The sequence below is a fragment of the Amblyraja radiata genome, chromosome 5 (genome assembly GCF_010909765.2).
Source record: "Amblyraja radiata isolate CabotCenter1 chromosome 5, sAmbRad1.1.pri, whole genome shotgun sequence".
Classification (NCBI taxonomy): Eukaryota; Metazoa; Chordata; class Chondrichthyes; order Rajiformes; family Rajidae; genus Amblyraja; species Amblyraja radiata.
This window is the reverse complement of record NC_045960.1, coordinates 22,304,451-22,327,545: the sequence shown is the minus strand read 5'-3', so window position 1 is coordinate 22,327,545 and position 23,095 is coordinate 22,304,451. Positions and strand designations below refer to the sequence as shown.

The window sequence follows — 23,095 nt, the reverse complement described above, 5'->3', positions numbered from 1 at the left end:
ATTAAATAATAAAAAAATCGGGAACGGAAGTCCGATCGATTGTTCTTCGGCAGCTTAGCAGCCCGAGGAAAGCCGCCTTCGATAAGCAGGAGAAAACGGCATTTTAATCCCGCCCCCCCCTTTAAAGGTGCCAAAGTCTAGCACACGGCCAGTGGCAGAACTGCAGCGCCGCTGAAGGTAAGTTTTTCAACATCACTATCACCTGTGCAGAAAGTCTCAATTGAGACAAATGTGACAGATTTGGAGCATCTGGGAGAATGAAATACAGTCACATTTCTTCATTTTTTGCTGCCATTTACTACTTTCTTACCTTCAAGGTCCACCTGTCTCCCTTTCCCATCTAGATCTCAATGCGTTGTGGGGTAAGCTAGCATCCAGCTCACGGACTCCCACAACTGTCACTATGCTTCCTACCACCTAGCCTCCTGCAATGACTACATTCCAGATTACCATTTGCTCTGAGACTTTCTTGTAGTTGACTCTGAAACGTCATTCCACCTTCCTTTAGCATGGCTTCATCTCGGTTCATATGGACAGTGCCATTGGCTGCATCCTATGTACTCGCCTCCGCTCACAACCCTTTCTACTGGAAATTAGAAGTTGATGAAGTGGAGGGAATGTTTGTGGTGGCGGCAAGCTGAAATAACAGGTCTGCTGGATGGCCCTGCTTGTGAGTAAACCCAGACTATGTGGATCTGGGGCACAGGCTTGAGAGTTACAAATGGAAGACCTTCTGTGTGTGGGAGATAAGGCCTTGATGAAAGGTTCATGGGGAGGTTTGAGGATGTGAAGAAGCTGATATTTGGCCCCTCAGATGGAGGTCAGTTTGCTGGCCTACAGCAGCATCACCCTTGTTAATGAGTTTGTGATTGGGCTTGCTTCATTGTGGTAGAGTGCTAAAGGTTCAGGAGGTAGAACGTGTTAAAGCCCTGCTGTGTTAGCAACATCTCAAGGCATAGTCACCTTTTTCCTGTCCCTTAACCCATTTGACCTGGTCTTGCAGATATTTATTTTTACAATTCCTGCCATCAACACCACTTGCAACGTGTGTTGATCTTTCCATTCTGACCTGGGTCTTGAAATGTCAATGCTTTCTCTCTCCACAGATGCTGCCTGCTCCGAGTGTTTCCACAGCAGCAACTTGTAATTACTGTAGGTTGAAGGAGACACTGGGTAATGGGATATGGAAGGAGGGTTCATTCAAGTACTTGGGACCTGATGGCAAATGGTTGTAATGTCACCGAAGATAGATACAAAATGCTGGAGTAACTCGGCGGGACAGGCAGCATCTCTGGAGAGAAGGAATGGGTGATGTTTTGTGTCGAGACCCTACATCACTACAGACTGTGACTTTATTAATTTGGTCAGAAGCTAGTGTTGTTTGTCCCTTTTGCCTGGTACACAGTATAAAGCTGCCCATGCCTGTGGAGATTGTAGACTTGGACAGAGGAAGCATGGCAATTGAATGGGCTGTGTGATGGGTGTATTTGAGGGGTGGTCCAGGAGATGTGGTTTCCTGCATGGCTATTCCCGTCGAGTACTGATCTGCTTCAGTCGGATGTGTGGATCATGAGTGAATAGACGTTTTTGTTTAACTTTTTGAACCAGTAGAGGTGGTAAAGTTGCCCCTTGTGCCTCTGGTGTTAGTGAATCACGCTGCAGGGTGTGCTGGCCACCAGTGAATTCAAAGGTATTTTATTGTCACGTGTACCAATTATGGTACAGTGAAACTCTATTTACCATAGAGCTATACTAAAAAAAGCAACAAGACACACAACTACATAAATGTTTACATAAACATCCACCACAGTGGATTCCCCACATTCCTCACTGTGATGGAAGGCAATAAAGTCCAATCTTTCCTCTTTATTCTCCCGTGGTCGGGGCAGTCGAACCATCCGCAGTCGGGGCGGTCGAAGCTCCCGCGATCGGGGCGGTCGAAACTCCTGCGGCCTGGAGCTCCCTAAGTCGGTCCCTAATCAAGGTACAGCGAGCTCCACTATGTTAAGTCCTGCAGGATCTCGCAGTTGGAGGTCCGAGGTCGATCCCCGACGGGGACCGGCAGCTTTCCAATGTTGTCCTGCAGACTCCCGCGGTTGCAGTTCCCAAAGTCAATCCCCAGCAGGAGGCTGCCAGCTCCTCGATGTTAGGCCGCAGTGCGGACGGAGATACGATACGGAAAAACATCACACCTCCGTCGAGGTAAGAGATTAAAAAAAGTTTCCCCAACCCCCAGATAAAACAAAAACTAAAGAACACTAAAACATACATTTAACATATACTAAAAACAGCAAAATAGAGAAAAGGACGAGACAGACTGTTGGCGAGGCAGCCGTTGCAGAATTCTGGGGTAGCAGAGAATGTATCACTTGCTACAGGAGGGAGTTGGCAAAAGTGAGTCTACAGAGCTCCATGGGAGAGATGACCAGCAGTTACCTCGTGTGGTGATCACACTCCACCTGTGCTTACCTTCTAGGACCAGAATTAGGCCATTCTGCCCATCACGTTTACTCTGACATTCAATCGTGGCTGATCTATCGTTTCCTCTCAACCCCATTCTCCTGCCTTCTCCCCATAACCCCTGACCCCCTTACTAATCAAGAATCTGTCAATCTCTGCCTTAAAATATCCATTGACAGCCTCCACAGCCTTCTGTGTCACAAATTCCCTGTGCTACAAGCCTGCCTTGAATGTTTGGTAACTCTGACTTTGTTTCCCTGCGTCCTGACTCTGTGTCCTGTTCCACGGTTCTGGTGCCTCTTGCTCTCTTCTCTTCCCCCCCCCCCCCCCCGGCCAACTGCATTCCCCTCCACCCAGTTCTGTCTCCCAACTCTGTGCTGCTTTGCCCCATCTCCCATCCTGTCTTCCCTTGTTGTGCCGTGCCTCTCATTGATAAAAGTTTGCGTGACCATATATGGTCTGGTTCCCTGCCTAAACCTCTTGCCAGGCCCCCGTGATATTCCTTATAAGTTGCAGCTGTCCCAGAGCCCGATGTAGCTGAGAGGGGGGTGGGGGAATTGCCATATACTGATCCAGGCTCTGGCATATGTCAACAGGCTCCACGTCACTCAGTGATAACTGCCCTGGGCCGTGGCACGCTGATTGGAGCGGCGTCCTGTGGGCAGTGAGGATCGGGCAGCAATCTGGACGCCCTGGGAAGAGACCTGCTCACTGCCTGGAGCAGCAGCTTTGCTTTCCTGTAGCCTTTCCCCTCGATCACCCCGTCCGGCCAGGTGTCCTGTCTCATTAACTGCCCGCTTACTGACCCCTTTCTCCCAACCTTTAGTTTACTTTAGAGATACAGCGCGGAAACAGGCCCCATCAGCCCACCGAATCCATGCTGACCAGCGATCCCCGCACACTAACATTATCCTTGACACACAAGGGACAATTTACATTTTTACCAAGCTAATTTAGCGACAAATCTGTACGTCTTTGGAGTGTGGGAGGAAACCAAAGATCTCGGAGAAAACCCACGCAAGTAACGGGGAGAATGTACAAACTCTGTCAGACAAAACCCGTAGTCAGGATCGAACCCGGGTCTCTGGCGCTGTAAGGCAGCAACTCCACCGTGCACCACCCTTGTTGGTGTGCACACTGTTGGGAAGGGAGTGCGGTGACAGTGAACACTGCAGGATGTCCACAGGGTGGGGTTACTTGCTGTGGGGATGCCACTCTGAGGGTTCAGGGCACCTAATATCCTGATCTGAGGGTGGTAAAGGTGACTCATTCCACTTTGAGGGCAGAGGCATCTTCGTCCCTGCCCTGAGGGGGTTAAGGCAGCCCTCAGTGGCAGCTCCACCACAACTAAACCCACCCTGTGGACATGCTGCAGTGTTCACTGTCACAGCGAGGGGTAAAGGTAGCTGCCCCCCATTCTGAGGGGAGAAGGGACCTGCAACCCTGCTCTGAGGGTAAAGGTTGCTGACCCCCTCACACTGGGGGGGGTTCACTCTGAGTAACCTGGTCTGTGTGCAGCGGTTTTATCTTCAGTCCATCGGTATGTTTTGAAGCTGTTTGTATGGCCACAGAATGTTTTGTTTTACAAAAGTTTTAACTCTTTCAGTGCTGTAGAGGAACAGCTGCTGCCTTTGGGGTGCGGATATTTGTGGCAAATGGTGGTTGCCAGAGCAAGGTGTATCTGATGGTGGGGGTGGGGGGGTACCTTGGCTTTCGGCAGGTCGGGAGGGAAAGATATTCCCGCTGCATCACCACCGTTCCACTTTGGCTGCAGCTGCCATTTCCCAGTGACTGTTCTTCACATGGGACAAATAGTCGGCTGTTTGGCTGGTCGGCAATCTCACAACAGCATAACAGCTTGGGAGAGAGTCGTTGACTGAGGGTTCCTCTCTGAACTGCACCCTGGTGTCGCAGCTTGTATCTCTCACTGCCCTCTCGTCCGACAAGTGTTGATTTAATTTAACTGAACAAACTTCATCCCTTTCACGGGGAGCTTTATTTTTTAGTGGGAATATTTTCCCCTCTGCTTCATCGTGTCCTGTGCTGGTCTATACTGTTTTCCTGGATTTTCTATCCATGGTTGTTTCTGAGCATCTTTCTAAAATCCTAAAACTGTAACCGGATCAAATTCCTGGAATAAGAGTGTGGGAAAGTACTGCAGATGCTGGTTTCCACCGAAGATAGACACAATGCTGGAGTAACTCAGTGGGACAGGCAGCATCTCTGGAGGAAAGGAATAGGTGACGTTTTGGGTCAGGATCCTTTTTCAGACTAAATTCTGAAGTCAGACTGGTTAAATTCTATTAAACACTAGACCGAGCGTGGACCTGTTGGTTCCCGTTGCCCGAACGTAGTATTGGCGCAACTGAGCTTTCAAAGTTGTGCCGTTGATGGCAGAAATTAAGTTGAGTTAATAAAGTGAATAGACCCATGGAGCCATTTGTAAAATAGAACAAAACGTACCCGTGGAGCCATTGTGTCCCCGTTTTCAGGCCAGGCAAGTACACATGGAAAAAAAAAGGCGATCTGAAAATCGGCAAAGGCCCTGACTGCCCAGGCGCAGATACGGGGCCCACTGCGCACGCGAGGGGAGACAGCGTCATTTTGCGTCACTGCCGCGTAACCAGCGCCATTTTCAATTGTGACGGGGCTGACGGGCCTCTGCCAACTGCGCAGGCGCAGCCGGCAAGTGGGGGCGCTGTATAAAGTTAATTTAAGTTTTAAATGTCAATTACTTGTAAAATATAACATCAATCTGAAAGAAACTTGGCTAATACTCATCGCAGGCCAATGGTGAGTAAGGTGGGCCAAAAATTGCAGCTCTATCGTGTACCGTTTTGGTGGAGTTTCGGGAACAAATATATGTACAAAGAAGATGAGAGTTTTAGCATTATAGATAGAGAGATAGATAGATAGATAGATTCCTCAGCTCACTTGCCGAGTTGGTCAAGATCATGCCATAATTTTGGTTAACTATCTTCACTATCTATGACATCACCCACTTTGGTGCCATTTGAAAACTTACTAATTGTACCTTGTACATTTTCAACCAAATCATTGATATAAACCACAAACAGTAATGTGGGCCCAGCACCGATCTCTGAGACACACTACTAGTCACAGACCTGTAGTCCAAAAAACAACCTTTGATCACCATCTATCTGTTTCTTTACTTAAAGCCAATTGTCTATCCAGTCGGCTAGCTCTCCACGGATCACATGCGATCTAACCTGCAAGAGCAGCCCACCACGCGGAACCTTATCAAAGGCCTGCTTTGGTAAAGGTTAAAGCATTTGCAAACATGTTCATCCACAACTGTCATCTCTGCATCCTCCTGAGGCCCTCAACATTACAGAAGCCAGTCTTCAGCAAATCCACTCCACGTAATAACAGGAAAGGGCTGGAAGCTCTAGATGCAGAAAAGACGCTTCAGTTTGGCTGCAGTAGTGAAGATGAGTGATGCAGATTAGCCATGCCTCTGGCCAAGCTGTTCCAGTGCAGTTAAAACATCAGCGTCTCTCTCCCCAGTTGTGTCCTCTTCATAAAACGCTGGACAAAAGTTAATTACCTATTTAATTGGTCCATTTATTTACAATAAAATGGTGGATGGTGTCAAGTGCAGTCACAATGCTTTCCACTAATCAGTTTGGGGTTTGCCAAAACTGCTTCACTCCGCATCTTAGCACAGTAACGGTTCGAACTTTAACCAAGGAGGTGAAATCCAGAGGTGAGGTGCCAGTGGCCGCTCTTGACATCAAGGCAGTGTTTTGTGGCTGCATGGAGCCTGATGAAGTTGATCAATGGGCCAAAGGGTGAAATGCTTCAGTAACACGAGCCATATGTTTTGTAACTACAGACCATAACAACATTCAGGAGTTCCTCGGGGCAGGGTCCTGGGCATAACCTACTTCATCAATGACCCAGCTTCCATGTCAAAAATGACGCTGTTTACTGTTGATTACACGTTATAAAATTCAGTTGCATCTTGGAAATGTAGTTTATGTATATATGCTGCAAGCCCCAGACACCGTTCAGACATGAGCTGATAAGTAGCAGGTAACTTTGCTTCGCACTTAACATGGCACCAATAAACACCGTTAACAAGACGGCATTCTTGTTCCTTCTTCCTTTCCATCCCACCTCTGAAGCATTAAAATTGAGTGGCACTGTCATGATCATGGCCCCTAATAACAACATCTCGTGGGGGTAATGAGTGGTTAATGACTAAACGCTGCAGGTTCCAGGCTGGTTGATCTGCGTTGAGGGACTCACCTACAGACCAACTATGGCCTTTCATTGTCCTATCTGGGACACATGGCAATAAACTCTCTTGACTCTTGATCTACAAGGCTTGAGTCAGGGGTGTGAAGGAATAGGGTCATGGTAGACCATTGAAACAGACCCTTCGGCCCACTATGTCTATGTCAACCATCGTACCTATCCATACTGATCAAACCTGTCTTCATTAATTCCGTGCCCCTCTGCCTTGCTTGTCCACATAGCTGTCCAGATAGGTCTTCAGTGTTGTTACTGTTCCTGCCTCCATCACCCCTAAGAGCCCATTTCATCCCCCTCTCTCTAACTTTAAACATGCCCTCTATGAGACGCCCCTATCCTGGAATGGAAACTCTGGCTATTTTGCCAATCTATGCCTCTCTATAATTTCATATATCACTGATCATCCTTTGCCCCAGGGATAATGGAGCAAGCCGCTAATCTCACTGTGTAACTCAAGCCCTCCAATCCAGGCAATATCCTTGTGAATTTTGTCTGCATTCTCTCTGGCTGAATCACATTTCCTATAGTGTGGTGACCAGAACTGCGCACCTCTCATCCCTTCTGCTCAGTTTCCCAGCCACGGAGGCAAGCGTGCAAATTCTCTCAGTCTCTCTGTCCAACAACACTGTCCACAGCCTTGTCATTCACTGGTTCACTGTCCTGGTTTACCATCCAAGAGCTATCACTTAGTCCTTGACCGAGTTAAATTTAATCTGAAGAGACAAGAGCATGCAGGTGCAGGAATCTGGAGCAACCAATTGTAGGAGGATCTCAGCAGGTCCATTGGCATCTATGGAGGAAAAATATTGTCAATGTTCCGAGTTCCCGAGTGTCTGAAGAAGGGTCTCAACCCGAAACGTCGTCTATTCCTTTTCTCTAGAGATGCTGCCTGATCTGCTGAGTTACTCCAGCTTTTTGTGTCTGTTTCTGAATTCCTCCAGTGGGTTCTTTATTGCTTTGAATTCCACCTGCCATCCCCTTTCCCACTTTTCCAGTTGTCCTAGATCCTGTTGATAAACACTTTCACTGTCCACAATACCATCAATTTTGGTGTTGTCCTCAAACTTACTAACCATGTCCCACCTATGTCCTCGTCCAAATCATTAATATACATGACAAACGGGGCCTAGAACTGATCCATGTGGCACATCACCCCAATCTGAATAACAGTCCTCCACTACCACCTTCTGACTCACTCCTTCCACCAAGCCAATTTTACATCCATTGACTACCTCACCATGGGTACGTGTTCAAACTGGCAAGCACTCGTCAAAGGCATTGCTAAAGTTCATGTAGACAATGTTCCCTGTCCTCATCACTCCCCTTGGTCGCCTCTTTAAATAAAAAACAATCAAACTTGTGAGATACGATTTCCCACGCACGCTCATGCTGACAATCCCATATCAGTCATAGACATACAACGTGGTACCAGGACTTTTGACCTAACTTGTCCATGCCAACCAAAACGCCCTGTTTATGCTGGTCCCATTTGCCCATATTTGGCCCTAGTTCTTCTCAATCTTTCCTATCCTTGGCTTTCCCAAAGCAAATATGTCCTGTCTCTCAGAATCTCCTCCAGTAACTTTTCTTGTCACTGATGTATGGCTCACTGGTCCATTATTCCCTGCTTAATCCAGCTGCCCTTCTTAAATATATATCTTAAGCAAAGACACAATATTGGCTACCCTGCAGTCTTCTGGTACCTCAGTGTGGTTTGTAGAGATTTCTGCCACGGTCCTCCACAATTCCCTCCCTTGCTTCCCATCGTGTCCCAATGATATACCCGGTAGAACCCCTCCATTTGCTGGATGATTGCAGCTCCAATAACCACATCCACCACCCTAGACATTGTTCTCTCCACCACCTGCAGTGTCTATTATGGCCAAATAACTGTGACAGACCATCTTAACACTGGACAGCACAGTCTCTGTCGCTGCTGGGCAAATCAAGTTGAGTTTATGCACAACTTCAGTGTGGTACAAGTGCAATGGAAATCTTGCTTGCAGCAGCATTACAGGCACATAGACTCAGACATTACACAAAACAAAATCTTCAAAATAATTCTGTAAGACAGTAAAAGGAAATGTCTAAAAATGCGTCCATGCAGGTGCACGAGGTGGTCCATAGTTCTGTGGCTGAGGTTGGATTAGGGTTGTGCAGGTTGGTGCAAGAGCCTGAAGGTTATAGGCGAGAGTAGCTGTTCCTGCAGCCTGTTGTGTGGGACTTCATGCTTGTATACCTCCTGCCTGATGGTAGCATCAAGAATACAGCATGGGCCGGATGATGGGAAACCTTGATGATAAATGCTGCCTTGTGGCCGAGACTCCTTCTCTGACCTCTGCACCCTTGTGTGTTTTTGGTCAGTGGACAGCTCTGATGGGTTAGATATCTCTTAGAAACATAGAAAATAGGTGCAGGAGGAGCCCATTCGGCCCTTCGAGCCAGCACCGCCATTCATTGTGATCATGGCTGATCGTCCGCAATCAATAACCCGTGCCCGCCTTCTCCCCATATCCCTTTGATTCCACTAGCCCTCAGAGCTCTATCTAACTCTCTCTTAAATCCATCCAGTGATTTGACCTCCACTGCCCTCTGTGGCAGGGAATTCCACAAATTCACAACTCGCTGGGTGAAAAAGTTTTTTCTCACCTCAGTCTTAAATGGCCTCCCCTTTATTCTAAGACTGTGGCCCTTGGTTCTGGACTCGCCCAACATTGGGAACATTTTTCCTGCATCCAGCATGACCAGTCCTTTTATAATTTTATATGTTTCTATAAGATACCCCCTCATCCTTCTAAACTCCAGTGAATACAAGCCTAGTCTTTTCAATCTTTCCTCATATGACAGTCCTGCCATCCCAGGGATCAATCTCGTGAAGTTACGCTGCACTGCCCCAATCACAAAGATGTCCTTCCTCAAATTAGGAGACCAAAACTGTACACAATATTCCAGATGTGGTCTTATCAGAGCCCTATACAACTGCAGAAGAACCTCTCTACTCCTGTACTGAAATCCTCTTGTTATGAAGGCCAACATTCCATTAGCTTTCTTCACTGCCTGCTGTACCTGCACACCAACTTTCAGTGACAGGTGTACAAGGACACCCAGGTCTTGCTGTACCTCCCCCTTACCTAACTTAACCCCAATGAGATAATAACCTGCCCCCTTGTTTTTGCCACCAAAGTGGATAACCTCACATTTATCTATATTATACTGCATCTGCCACGCATCTGCCCACTCACTCAACCTGTCCAGGTCACCCTGCAACCTCCTAATATCCTCTTCACAGTTCACACTGCCACCCAGCTTTGTGTCATCCGCAAACTTGCTAGTGTTGCTCCTAATTCCCTCTTCGAAATCATTAATATATATGGTAAACAATAGCGGCCCCAACACCGAGCCTTGCGGCACTCCATTCGCCACTGCCTGCCATTCTGAAAAGGACCCGTTCACTCCTACTCTTTGCTTCCTGTCTGCCAACCAATTTTCTATCCATGTCAACACCCTACCCCCAATACGTTTGTCTTCTGTCCTTTGGGTGCACAGCTTCTGTGGACCCTACAATAAGGTGCTGACAAAGTGCAGAACCCACAGATTTTCCAGTCTTTTTAGATGAGTGGTGGTCCAGGCTAACATGGAAGCCTATCCTGCATCATTTTGGAGAAGGTGGAGGCTCTCCCTAGTGTTGTGAGAATATGAGCGAAAGCAGTAGTGGCCACAGTTCTATTCAGGTCTGAAGAAGGGTCTTAACCTGAAAAGTCACCCATTCCATCTCTCCAGAGATGCTGCCTGTCCCGCTGAATTACTCCAGCATTTTGTGTCGCATGAACTATTTAGTAATATCTTTTTCCTCCAAACCAGTTTGCTGCAATGGTACCCATGTCCCTTGATACTCTTAACACCCTGGTCAATGTATGTTACTTCTCCGGGCACACTACCTGGGCCTTCATCATAGTGGTGGGAGTTTACAGTGTGCAATGATTGTCTTGTGGCCCTGGTTACTTCGGCGATACACTTTCTGAACACTTCTGTCCGTTTGTGCAGTGCCTGATGGTGTCCTGAGCTGTTGAGTCGCTAGAGACGTCTTTGTGGTCCTGCCGTTGAAGATCGGTCCTGGGAGGTGGGTGTCCTGAGTCTTTCGGAACAGACTTGGAAAGATGGGTTTTTGTGGTGGCGCTAGGAGGTCAGTTGAAAGGTTTGAAGCTCTGTGGCCTGAAATGTATGCACTGAAATCCCAAAGGCAAATTAAAATCTTTCAGCCTTGGCACAGTGCAGGCCAGGAGAGGCACAGAATCCTTTCCTGCTCTGTGCAGCGCTCTGACTTCTCAGAGAATGTTCCTTCTCCATACAAGGGCAAGCTGTGCTACTTCCGTGCAAACATTGGTTTTATTGGCGTGATTCACTGAGTAATGACTCTGCTCCAAACTATGCTTTGTAGTGTTTGTAAACCAGACTTCATTAAATACAACGGCCACCTTGTGTCTGTCCCCTTCATCAACCTGCCACGCATACCACATAGTACACCCATCACAACAAGCTCACATCCATGCTGCATCATTTCATCTGGTTCTTCTCTCCCCAGGTGGGATCCAGGACTTCTGGGCTTGTTCTCTTTTTGGCTCTGTTTTCTTTCTTTCATGCTTTTTCCTTTTATTTCTCGTGCTCTCCGTCTTTATCTCTCTTGGGTTTTTCTCTCTCTCTTTCTCTGTCCCTTGCTTTGTCCCTCTTGCTTTATCCCTCTGGCTTTCTCTTGCTTTCTTCCTCTCTTGCTCTATCTGTCACATTTTCTCTCTCTACCTCTCTTCTCACACACTTTCTCTCCATCTCTTGTTTCTCTCTTTCCTTTCTTGCCCTCCCTTTCTCTCACAGTTCTGTCTCTTGCCTGTACTCTCCCTCTCCCTCTCCGCCTCTCTCTCTCTCTCCCTCTCCCTCTCTCCATCTCTCCCTCTCTCTCTCTCCGTCTCTCTCTCTCTCCCCCTCTCTCTTCTCCCTCTCTCTTCTCCCTCTCCCTCTCCCTCTCTCTCCCTCTCCCTCCCCCTCCCCCTCCCCCCCCCTGAGGTGACTTGTTCACAGTGACAGCCCGTTTGACATTGGGGGAAACACAAATGCAGGAATAACTCAGCAGGTCAGGCAGCATGTCAGGAGAACAAGGATAGGTGATGTTTCGGGTGGGGATCCTTCTTCATACAGATTGTGGTGGGGGGGAAGAATGCTGGAAGAGAAGAGAGGCCGGACAAAGCGTGGTGGGTAATAGGTGGACAAACAGAAGCTTTAGGGGTTTTAATAGGCAGATGTTTTGAACAAAATGGTTAGTGACTGGGAGATCTAGGGGCCCGTGGTGGGCCGGAGATGCGGCCACTGGAGATATTGCTTGATGTTGAGAGAAGTGCCACAGCACTGGAGATTGATACTTCTCTGACTGCGTACTCCTGGCATTTGCTGTGAAGAAGATGGTTCCTTTTGCATTGGATCTTCCAAATAGGTATCCCTCTCTTAAGATTTGGTTAAAGCTCGTGTGTGTCGAGTCTGTGTTTAGAGATATAGCGCGGAAACAGGTCCTTTGGCCCAACGAGTATGCACCAACCAACAAACCCCGTACAATAAATAAGGACAATGTTTACAACTTACCGAAGCCAATTAACCTACTAACTTGAACGTCTGGAGTATGGGAGGAAACCGGAGAAAACCAAGCAGTCACGGGGAGAACGTACAAACTCCGTACAGACAGTTCTCATGGTCAGGATCAAGCCCAGATCTGGAGACAGCGACTACTGCTGCACCAATGTGCTGCCCCCTGTGAAAACAGTGTCTGAACCTTGAAGGCAGAGGTGGATTGTTGATTAGGTTACTGGGGGTGAGGAGGAATGGGCACAGGGTCTGAATGGTGAGGGTGGCCTTGGCAGCTCACAACATGCCCGTGGCTCTGGGTTTTCCTCCCTCCCTCCCGCTGATGGAGTTTGCCTTGGTGGTGAAGGAGTTAATATCAGGAGGTGGCTGGGTTTCTTGTGCCAGTTGTTTCAGAGCACAGTTGCTGAGCTCTCTGGTATTGAGCACGTTAGTCAGATGTTGCGGAGAGAGGGGGGGGGGGGGGTTACTGTTCACACTCCAGGCCTCTCCACACCCCCATACCCCCCCCCCCCCCACCCTCATCAGCTGCTTTTCATCCACAGCCCCTCCCCCACTCCACCCTCTGCCCTTTCACAACAGCAGACCGTAGTCAAACAAAGATCAGTTCCCTTTGTCACACCAAGCAATTTGTTCCTGGAATATTTTTGATGCTGAGGAATTCAAGGAGGTGTGGTGCTTAAACACTTGGTGAAGCGATGAGTTGATGCCAAGAGCTTGAACTTGCTGTCTAAACCTGGAGGATTGGGCACTAGCAGAGGCAAGCGTTTGGGAGAGGATTTGTTTAGGGACGAGCTCCCTGACCCAGTGGGGTTGGTGCTTATATCTACTTGGTGCAATCCCCAGGAGAGAGTGGGAGGGACATTCTCTGAACCTCCGAGCTTAAGTGACCTGAAGTGAGTCTTCTTCTTCTTGCGTATGCACTACTTCTAGCACAACTTGTTCTATTTGATCTTATTTGATTGTGCACACCAGGTTGATTGCATTCGTCGAAACAGGGCGGACCACGTGAAGGTTGCAATCTCCCACCCCACCTGAAGTGAGTGTTTTGGTGGGTCAGGTTGAAGGGTGATGACTGGGAATCGCAGCAACCCAGTGATGTCCCATTCACCTTTCACACAATCCGGCCTCTGGCCCTCTTGGTGTTGCTACCACTCCTTCTCTCCTCTTCTCTTCCCTCCCTCTGCCCCCACCCTGTGCCCAGACCAGGGATCCACGAACGCACACGCCTGCTCTCAACAAAGCTGGTGTCCTGGCGGTTTTAATCCAATTCACAGCCCCCTTAATTCAACAAACCTTTGCTCAGGCCCCCTCCTACTCCATCGTTTGTGCCACTTTTACAACTCTACCTCATGTGTTTCCCGCATGGAATTTAACCCGTGGCCTTTTGCGGCATTGATTTTCACCAGCCTGCCTCGATCTCCATGTCCATCATTACCCTCGAGTCCACCAGCTCCAAGTCTGCAAGTTGTGCCCTGCACACTCAAGACATGAAGCAGACTAGGAGAAGCTGTCTCCTGCTTTTGACCACTGAGAAAATTCTCCACTCCGGAAAAACAACCCTTTACTTTGGTCATGGTGCATGTTCTCGATCTGAAACGTTGACGACTTATTTTCTCCCGCAGATGCTGCTTGACCCACTGAGTTCCTGCAGCAGCTTGTTTTAGAATAGTACAGGACAGGGAAAAGCCCTTCAACTCACAATGTTGGTGCTGAGCAATTTAAACTAAGCTCATCTGCCTGCACATGATCCATCTCCCTCCATTCCCTGCATGTTCATGTGTCATAGAATGATCCAAGATGGAAACAAACCCTCCAGCGAATCTCTCTAAATCTTTAAATTCTCTCTCCCCAAAAAGCTATGCCCAACAGTATTTGCCATTTCTAACCTGGGAGAAAGACTGTCTATCTACCTTGTTTAGGCCACTCATACTTTGACGCCCCAGAAAAAACGATCCAAGTTTGTCCAACCTCTGTGTCGTTAATAGCCTCGAATCCAGGCAACATCCTGGGAACCTCTTCTGTACCCTGCCCGATATAAGATGTGTAGTCGCCAGTCTGTGCAGAGGAAGACTCCACAAATGTTTGTGGGGCTGGTTGAGCCACAGAGACTGAGGGGTGTAGGAAGGAACTGCAGATGTTACACACAAAAAGCTGGAGTAAATCAGCGGGACAGGCAGCATCGCTGGAGAGAAGGAATGGGTGACGTTTCGGGTTGAGACCTTTCCTCAGACTGGTTAGGGACAGGGGAAACAAGAGATATAGACGATGATGGTGAGCGATAAAGAACAATGAATGAAACACATGCAAAAAGGTAATGATGATAAAGGACACAGGCCATTGAGGGGGTCAGGGTCAGGAGGCCGATGGTGTGTGGTGGCTGGGGTGAGCCACAAAAGGCAGCTTGCAGCGATTCTCTTTACTCTTGGAACTACGGGCACCCAAGTAGTAAGGACTTGTGTTTGCAGCAGTAACAGTGCGGCTGTTTGTGTGCACGTGCTTCCTGTCTGTTGTCACAGTCCCATGGTGGTATTTTGATTGCAGTTGTTGTATTTATTCGGACAGCTGCCTTGCACCTGTTGGGGTCAAATTCCTTTTCTCACCTCAGTTGGTTGGGGAGCGAGCCCTGACAGGCGGTGGTTTGGGCAGCAGAGCCTGTTGCAGCTTTGTGACTAATTTGTAACATAGAGTTGTACAGAAACACACTGGCCCACCGCATCAAAGGCGACCATCACTCCTGTCCTTGCTAATCCCAAGTCTGCATTAATTTCATGCCCCTCTTTGTCCTGCTCATTTAAGTACCTCTCTAGATGCCCCTGCCTTCACCACCTCCTCTGGCAAGCTCATTCTAAATGCAACTTGTGTGAAAAATGTACTCTTCAGATCTCTATGTTGGTTGAGGCAGGTATAATAACAGCATGGGCGGCACAGTGGTGCAGCTGGTAGAGCTGTTGCCACATCGTGCCAATGACCAGTTCAATCCCACCCTGGCAGCTGTCTGTACGGAGTTTGCACGTTTTCACTGTGACTGCATGGGTTTCCTGCAGGTGTTGCGGTTTCCTCTCACATCCCAATGATGTGTGGGTTTGTTGGTTGATTGGCCTTTGTAAATTGCCCCTACGTGTATTGGCAGTGGATGGGCAAGTTGGATAACGTTGAACTGGTGATCGATGGTCAACGTGGACGCACGCGGTGGGACAAAGGGCCTGTTTCTGTGCTGAATAACTAAACTAAACATATAAGGGGCATTCGGGCAGGTACATGGATCGGAAAGGATTAGAGGGATGTGGGTCAGCCGTGGATGAGTGGGGCTATAGCTTAGATGAGGTCGAGTTGGGCTGAAGTCAACTTCTACAGACTTAACCACTTCAACAGATGTAGAAAGCATACTCTCAGACTGCATTGCAGCTTGGTTTGGGAAATGCTTTACCCAAGACCTCAAGATATTGCAAAGTTGTGAATGTAGCCCAGACGATCACACAGACCGGCCTCTCCATCTATACTTCACGCTGTCTCAGGAATGCAGCCAATATTATCAAGGACTTTTTCACCCCAGTCACTCTCACTTCTCCCCCTCTCATGTTGGGCAGACGATAGAAAAGCCTGGGCACACATACGACCAGATTTAGGATCAGCTTCTACCCGTTATTGGTCAAAAGCTTATTAAAGCTTTTCATTATACTATGGCTCACGTGACTACTGAATGGTCGTCCCGTAAGCCAGGGTGTAGTTGCAATCTTCCAACCTACCTCATTGCAGATGGTGTTCTTTTCCCTCTGTAACGGCAGCAGTGTTGTTTGTAAAGCTATATTCTGCACTGTTATATTTTTCTCTTGGAACAGCATATTGTTGGTGGTCCACGCTAGGGGGTCCGGTGTGGTTGAGGTTAATACTCTTCCCTGCTCCCAGGAAGGTCTGGTCGGGGCTAATTCTCTGCTCTCTCTCTCCACCCCCCGCCTCTCCCCAGGACGGCCTGAAGCCGACCACCTTCACGGTAGCCAACGTGCCCGGCTCGACTTGCATGAACCAGTCGGCCTCCAACACCTCGACCAACCTGCAGGTGAGCAGCGGCCACAGCTTCCCCATCACCAACTACCTGGCCCCAGTCACCGCCATCAACAGCAACGGCAGCTGCTTCAAGCCAGGCGGCAACCCTGGCGGCATGGTGCAGATCCCCAGCGGCTTCACCCTCATGTCAGGTACGTGCCAACGGGCGGGGGTACGGCCACTGAGCAAGGAGGTGGTGTGAGTGTACAGCGAATGGGCGAGGGGGTAGTGTGAGTGTATGGTAGTGCTGGGGATCAGTGTGCGTATATTCATGCGAGGGGGGCGAGGGGTGGGGGTATTGCGAGTGCATGTTAGTGCTGGGGGGGGGGGCAAGGAGAGGGGGTGGTTAGTACTGGGTGGGGGATGAGGGGAGGGGGTTAGTACATTAGTGCAAGGGGGAAGGAGCTGGTTGGTGCTGGGTATGGGGAGTGGGCTGGTGGAGGGGTCAGGGGTGATGTTTATTTGCGGGACAACCACGCAGGGGGACTTTGAGTGTGGAGTAGTTTGCTCACTGTGACTGGCAAGGCCATGGTGGAGATGTGTGAGCTGGCGATGCAGGTGGGCGGGGCCAGAACCAGGACAACCCCTGGGATGGGATCGCTGGGTCACTCTAGGCCGTAGTGCTGCTCTCGGTGCAACTAAGCTGGAGAGGAGGCCCTTGTTTGACAAGGTCTGAATTTGATGCCAAGGACTGGACTGGGAGTGACTGTCATGCCCCCTCTCTGAGTGGCCTGTAATCGCAATCACTCCCTCAGGCTCAGGGTGGCACGAAGGCCAAGGGTGAGCTAATGATGCAAGGGCAGATGAGAGAGAGCTCCCTGCTCCCGGTCGGTTGGTTCCCTGGTTCCGGGAGGTTCTGCGTGGCTGATCTTAGGTCGTGGGGTCCCCGTGCAGGCTGACTGAACTGGGTTTCCAGGATGGGCAGCATCCTGACAGTGGGAATGATTCCAGTCTGCCCAGTGGGAATGACTGAGAAGGGTCTTGACCCGAAACGCCACCCATTCCTTCTCTCCAGCGATGCTGCCTGGCCCGCTGACTTACTCCAGCATTTTGTGTCTAGAATATGCAGTTCCTTCCGACACCCCTCAGTCTTTGCGGCTCAACCAGCCCCACAAACATTTGTGGAGTCTTCCTCGGCACAGACTGGCGACTACACATCTTATATCAGGGCAGGGTACAGAAGAGGTTTGTTCCCAGGATGTTGCCTGGATTCGAGGCTATTATCTACACAGAGAGGTTGGACAAACTTGGATAGCTTTCTCTGGAGCGTCAGAGTATGAGAGGCCTAGACAAGGTAGATAGACATCTTACAGGTGGGAATGGTTGAGTGGGAACGGTGCCAGCACTGCTGGGCAAGTGGCACTGTGAGCCTGATGCGGGGGGGTGGGGGGGTGGGGAAGAGTGTCTCATGCCCGCTCTCTCCAAGGGACAGGGACGGGCTGAGGCTATTCACTCACTCAACCATGTCCCCACTGCAGTAAGATGGTGGTAGTCCTCACCTGGTCCCAGGGTGCCCTCTGCCCCCCACCCTCCCCCCAGTCAGAGTACCCTGGCCCCAGGGTGGAGGATTCACTTCCTCAGGGTGACTGGGGAAGGTGGGACGGATGAGGAGAATGCCAAAGACCAACTCCGCACCGGTCACCGAGGGGAGAGAGTGACGCCCCCGACCCACCGTCTCTGCTGTGCCCAGAGTTAGCACAGATCCGATGGGCCGAATGGCAGCTCCTGGTGGGTCTGTGATCCCATGTGGCTGGCAGCGTTGTGGCGGTGAGAGTCTGCAGGGCATTGCCAGTGTCCACCTGGGGTGTTGGAGTCTCGTTACGTTTTCGCGGTGAAGGAGCGGCAGCTTTCTCTACCCCTCCCCGGCACAAACCCCCCCCCCCCCCCCCCCCCCCCAACCTTCACCCTCTCTGAGCCACCCCCCCCCCCCCCCCCCCCAACCTTCACCCTCTCTGAGCCCCCCCCCCCCCGCCGCTCGGTTGACTGTCTGTTTTGTCCCCAACAGGCACTTCGCTGCCAGGGACGCCCTCCATCCCCCTGGGCCCATTGCAGTCACACTCGCTCACCATCCAGGGGCAGCAGGGGCAGGTGATGGGCGGCCAGTCGCAGCCAGGACAGCAGACCGTCTTCCGCTTCCCTGCCTCTGCCACCGGCCAGATCGTCTCCATTGCAGGCGAGTGTTGTTCCCGCACGGGCAGCCGTCAGCCGAGGGGGAGAGAACAGTGAGGGAAGCTGGGGTTGGGGGGGGGATGGGGAGGGGGAGGGGGAAGCAGTGACGGGAGTTGCGACCACTGTCCCAGCGCTGGGCCCCCCACTAGCTCTGGGCCCCGGTCCCTGGAAACAGTCGCTGCACTGAATCCTAGACTGTAAATCCAAACCTTGCCACGGACCCAGCCCCTGTAAACGAGGGTGCAGGGTACCAGCAGAGTGTGGCTACTGGTGCAGAACGTAGAGTATCGATCGGTACAGGCGTAGGGTTACAGCGCAGGCACAGTGCGTACAGTGTGGGTACAGAACAGGTGCAGGCAAGTGCAGGACATCTGTGCACTGTGCTGTGCTGTGTGTGTGGGGCTGCACGTCGCTGCCGGGCGTGTGGGTGGTGGTGAGGGCAGGGGAGTGACATGTGTGTTTGTGCAGGTGGGGGCCTTGCGCAGCAGTTACCGGTACAGACCATCCAGCTGCACCAGTCGCCGGCGCAGGTCAGCGTGCATCAATCCACGCAGCACACCGCAACCCTCAGCGACAGCAGCACCGACATCTCGCAGACCTCCACCAGCGCAACCAGTAAGGATGCTCTACCCCAGAGCCCCTCCCTACACTATCCCCGCCCCCGCCATCCCTCCCGCTCTCCCCCACCATCCCTCTCACACTTTCCTCCAAGCACTCTCCCCCACCCCCTCCTCGACTCTTCCACTCCCCCCCCCTCCCCCCATCTCCACTCTCCCCCCCCCCCCCCATCTCCACTCTCCCCCACCTTCTCCTTCACTCTCCCCCACCCCCTCCCCCCCATCTCCACTCTCCCCCCCATCTCCACTCTCCCCCCCCCCCTCCTTCACTCTCCCCCACCCCCTCCCCCCCCCATCTCCACTCTTCCCCCTCATCCTGCTCCCCTTCCCTCCCCCCCCCCTCCCTGTGAATGGGTACATGAGTGCCTAAGCAGGGACAGTGGGTGGGAGGGAGGGCTGTTGCTGTGTACTGATCCTGGTCTGTCTGCTCTCTCACGCTGCAGTGACACTGCCCGCCACCATCGTGACCTCATCGGCCCCCTCGTCCATGGCCAGCCACGTGATGTACCCCAGCCCTCATGGAACTGTGATGTACACCACCTCCAGCCCCGGCCTGTCCGACGGCCTTGCAGTGCTCAATGCCTTCTCGCAGCCGTCCTCAGCGATGCAGGTGTCACACGGCCAGATGCACGAGCAGGGTAAGGTGACCCCAGGGGTCGGGCTCCCACGCCCCAGCCCAGGTATGGAGAGCCGCAGGCAGGGGGCGCAGTTCCTTCCTTGTGATGCCTCTGTCTCTGCTATGCTGCCGTTTTAGTTTCAAATATTGCCGCAGTAGATTGTCTGTTTATTATTTTTAAAGCATTCATCGCTGACAGAACTAGCATTTCTTGCGTGTCGTTAACTGGAGCAGGTGGGCATGAGCTGCTGGAGATGGAGCTCCAAGATTTACACCTAATGACAGTGGCATATTTCTCAATGGGAAAGTCTGTAACCTCCGTCCCCGTTTCCTTACAGGATAAAGGGATGGCATTTCAGCGCCTCAGGTCAACGCTGACACACACAGCAATCCCATCCCCACGCCAATTTTCCCTTTAACCTGTTCTTTCCACATTCTCATTAACTCCCCCACATTCTCTCCCTCGCCTACACACTAGGGGGAATTTACAGCTGCTAATTAACCCACCAACCTGCACGTCTTTGGGATGTGGGAGGAAACAGGGAGGCTGTGCAAACTACACACAGACAGCGCCAGAGGTCAGCATTGAAACGGGGACGCTGACACTGTGAGGCAGCGGCTCCATCAGCTGTCAGCGTCATCATGGAGATAGTGGTGTTCCCAGGATTGATGTCAAGATGTAATGGAGGAAAGGATGCCCACTGCTCAGTGTTAACCACTTGATGCACTTTAATCTGCCGATGCACAGGTGGTCTGACAGAAGGTGACAGGTCAGCCCATGCACAGGACAAAAGGTGAAAGCTCAGACCCATTTGCGGGACGTCAAGGTGAAAGGTCAGACCCATACACAAGATGTCAGACAGAACGTGCAAGGCCAGACCCAGGATCTCAGGAAGTAGGTGAAAGGTCAGACATGCTCAGAATATGAAAGGTGAAAGGACGTCTGACAGAAGGTGAAAGGTCAGGCATAGGATACAGTCTCCGTTGAACAAATGAAGACATGAGAGCAGACGGTGGTTCCTGTTGACCTGATCTTGGACAGCCTGGATCATGTGAACATTGTTAATAGAATGGAGAATATTCAAGAATGATATCAGGAAATATTCCTTGTTCTGGATCTGCCAGTGACCTGCTGCCTTTCAGCATTGGGTGGGAACAAAGCACTTTAGTTTAGAGATACAGTGCAGAATCAGGCCCTTCGCCCCACCGAGTCCACACCAACCAGCGAACCCCATTCACACTAGCACTGTCCTACGCATACTAGGGACAATTGACAGAAGCCAATTAATCTACAAGCCTGTATGTCTTTGGAATGTGGGAGGAAACCAGAGATCCCGGAGAACACCCGTACTGGTCACAGGGAGAACGTACAAACTCCGTACAGTCAGCACCCGTAGTCAGGATCGAGCCCGCGTCTCTGGCGCTGTGTGGCAGCAAACGCCGTGCCACCCGTATTATAGTTGCTCGTTGATTCAAAGAGTCGGTCTCAGTTGTGGAGATGAAGACAATCCAACAGAACCACAAGAGACTGCATTACTGTGATGGTTATTGTACTACTATAGTTCAGTTTGCTAAGAAACTCTGATAATTTATTATTACTGGTGTTGCATATTAATGCCTGAAAAGCTGCAGAAAGTAAGAATTTAATTGATGGGGATCATATCGGGTGCATACGACAAATAGACACTCTTTGACTCGGTTACTGTTAATGTCGCTGGATTTTTCTGTTACAATTACTTGAATTTAGATTTCCCAGCTGCTGGCTGTAGATCAGTGGACCGTCCTTGTGTCCGGACTGGTCCCCTGCTGTTGTACTCAGTTCTTGTGAGGTGTGTTGCCTGTTGGCGTGCGGTGATGTGGCTGGAGAGAAGGCAGAGCAGTGAATGCATGGGGCAGTAGCCTCACCGAGAAAGGTCGGCAAGAAAGGGTCAGAGAGAGAGAGAGGGCCTTGGCGATGTGGGAGGACAATTTGGTTTGTGTTTGCAAAGAAATCTGGAGGAGGAAGAGGCGGGCACGGCGTGCAGCAGAGAAGGAGATGAGCTCGTTCTCTGCTTGAAGTGGGGCCTTGGAAGCTGTGACGGTTTGTCGGAGGCAAGCAGGCACACAAAGGGTGATGTGTAGGAAAGAACTGCAGATGCTAGTTTGCACCAAAGATAGAGACAAAATAATTAAGTAACTCAGCGGGACAGGCAGCATCTGGAGAGAAGGAATGGGTGACGTTTCGGGTCGAGACCCTTCTTCAGTGGTCTGGTGCTGGCACCCCGCATAAACTCGGAGGCTGTGCGCTTGGACTGAGGATGGATTTGGTGTTGTGTTGAGCTGCTTGTTGTCTCTTGCAGGTGGTGTCCCTCAGGTTGTGCTGACTGCTCCCACCGGCACAGTCCAAATCCCACTGTCAGCTGTCCAGCTGCACCAGGTACTGCTCATCACTGACAGCCCACATCAAGGGGTAGGGCTTGGGCTCTCTCTCTCTCTCTGTTTCTCTCTTTCTCTCTTTCTCTCTCTCTCACTTTCTCACTTTCTCTCTCTCACTCTCCCTCACTCACTTCCTCTCTCTTTCACTGATCCCACTCTGGAGCAAGGTTTGGATGTCACTCTATGGGTGGGTGTCCTGGTACCAGATGATGGTGAGGGGCAGTGGCTGGGCAAGAGGTTGACAGGGGCTGGGGTGGGTAGTGTCAGTGAATACAGAGTGTCTCCCGTCCCGGCGTTTACAGAGAGATGCCTGCTCTCCCCGGGCCCTCTCGGGCTCTACATTGTGCGGCGTCACCGGATACGGACTGTGTGACTGCCGGACCCGCAGCGGTGCCTGTGGCCAGCGTGTGATCCTGAACCCCAGTCCTGAATGGTGGGGCAGGGCACGGTGAGCCCAGGGTTCTGCAAGGTGGGCTGGGGTGGGAGGAGCGGGCACACCATGGGGACGGGGGTAGGACGCCTGCGCACAGCACTGGGTATTGGATGATCCCTGGGCCAGGAGTCGGAGGAGAGGTGGGAAGGTGTGTAACATGATCGGGCCAGGAGTGGGGGGTGGAAGAGGTCTAACATGCTCCCTGAGTCAGTGAAGAGGCGGAACATGTTCCCTGGACCAACAGTAGGGGAGAGGTGGGAAGAAGTGTAAGGTGATCACTGGGCCAGGAATGGGTTGGGAAGATGTGTAACATGTTTCCTCGGCCAGGAGGGCCGGCTAGAGGTGTAACGAGAACCCTGGGAATGGGGGAGTGGGGGAAAGATGTCTAATCTAATCCCGGGGGATGGGGGTGTGATTGATGTGTAACATGATCGT

At 50.9% G+C, this 23,095-nt stretch overlaps 1 protein-coding gene across 2 annotated transcripts in view; it reads left to right on the top strand.

The window, feature by feature from the left end:
- srf (serum response factor) overlaps window positions 1-23,095 on the top strand; it is a 48,484-nt gene that overhangs the window by 22,845 nt on the left and 2,544 nt on the right. For both annotated transcript variants that reach the window (XM_033020725.1, XM_033020726.1), the window contains exons 4-8: window positions 16,331-16,562; window positions 18,416-18,583; window positions 19,048-19,194; window positions 19,640-19,834; window positions 22,152-22,228. In XM_033020725.1, coding sequence (XP_032876616.1) covers window positions 16,331-16,562; window positions 18,416-18,583; window positions 19,048-19,194; window positions 19,640-19,834; window positions 22,152-22,228 — 819 coding nt within the window. The remainder of the gene's footprint in view (window positions 1-16,330; window positions 16,563-18,415; window positions 18,584-19,047; window positions 19,195-19,639; window positions 19,835-22,151; window positions 22,229-23,095) is intronic.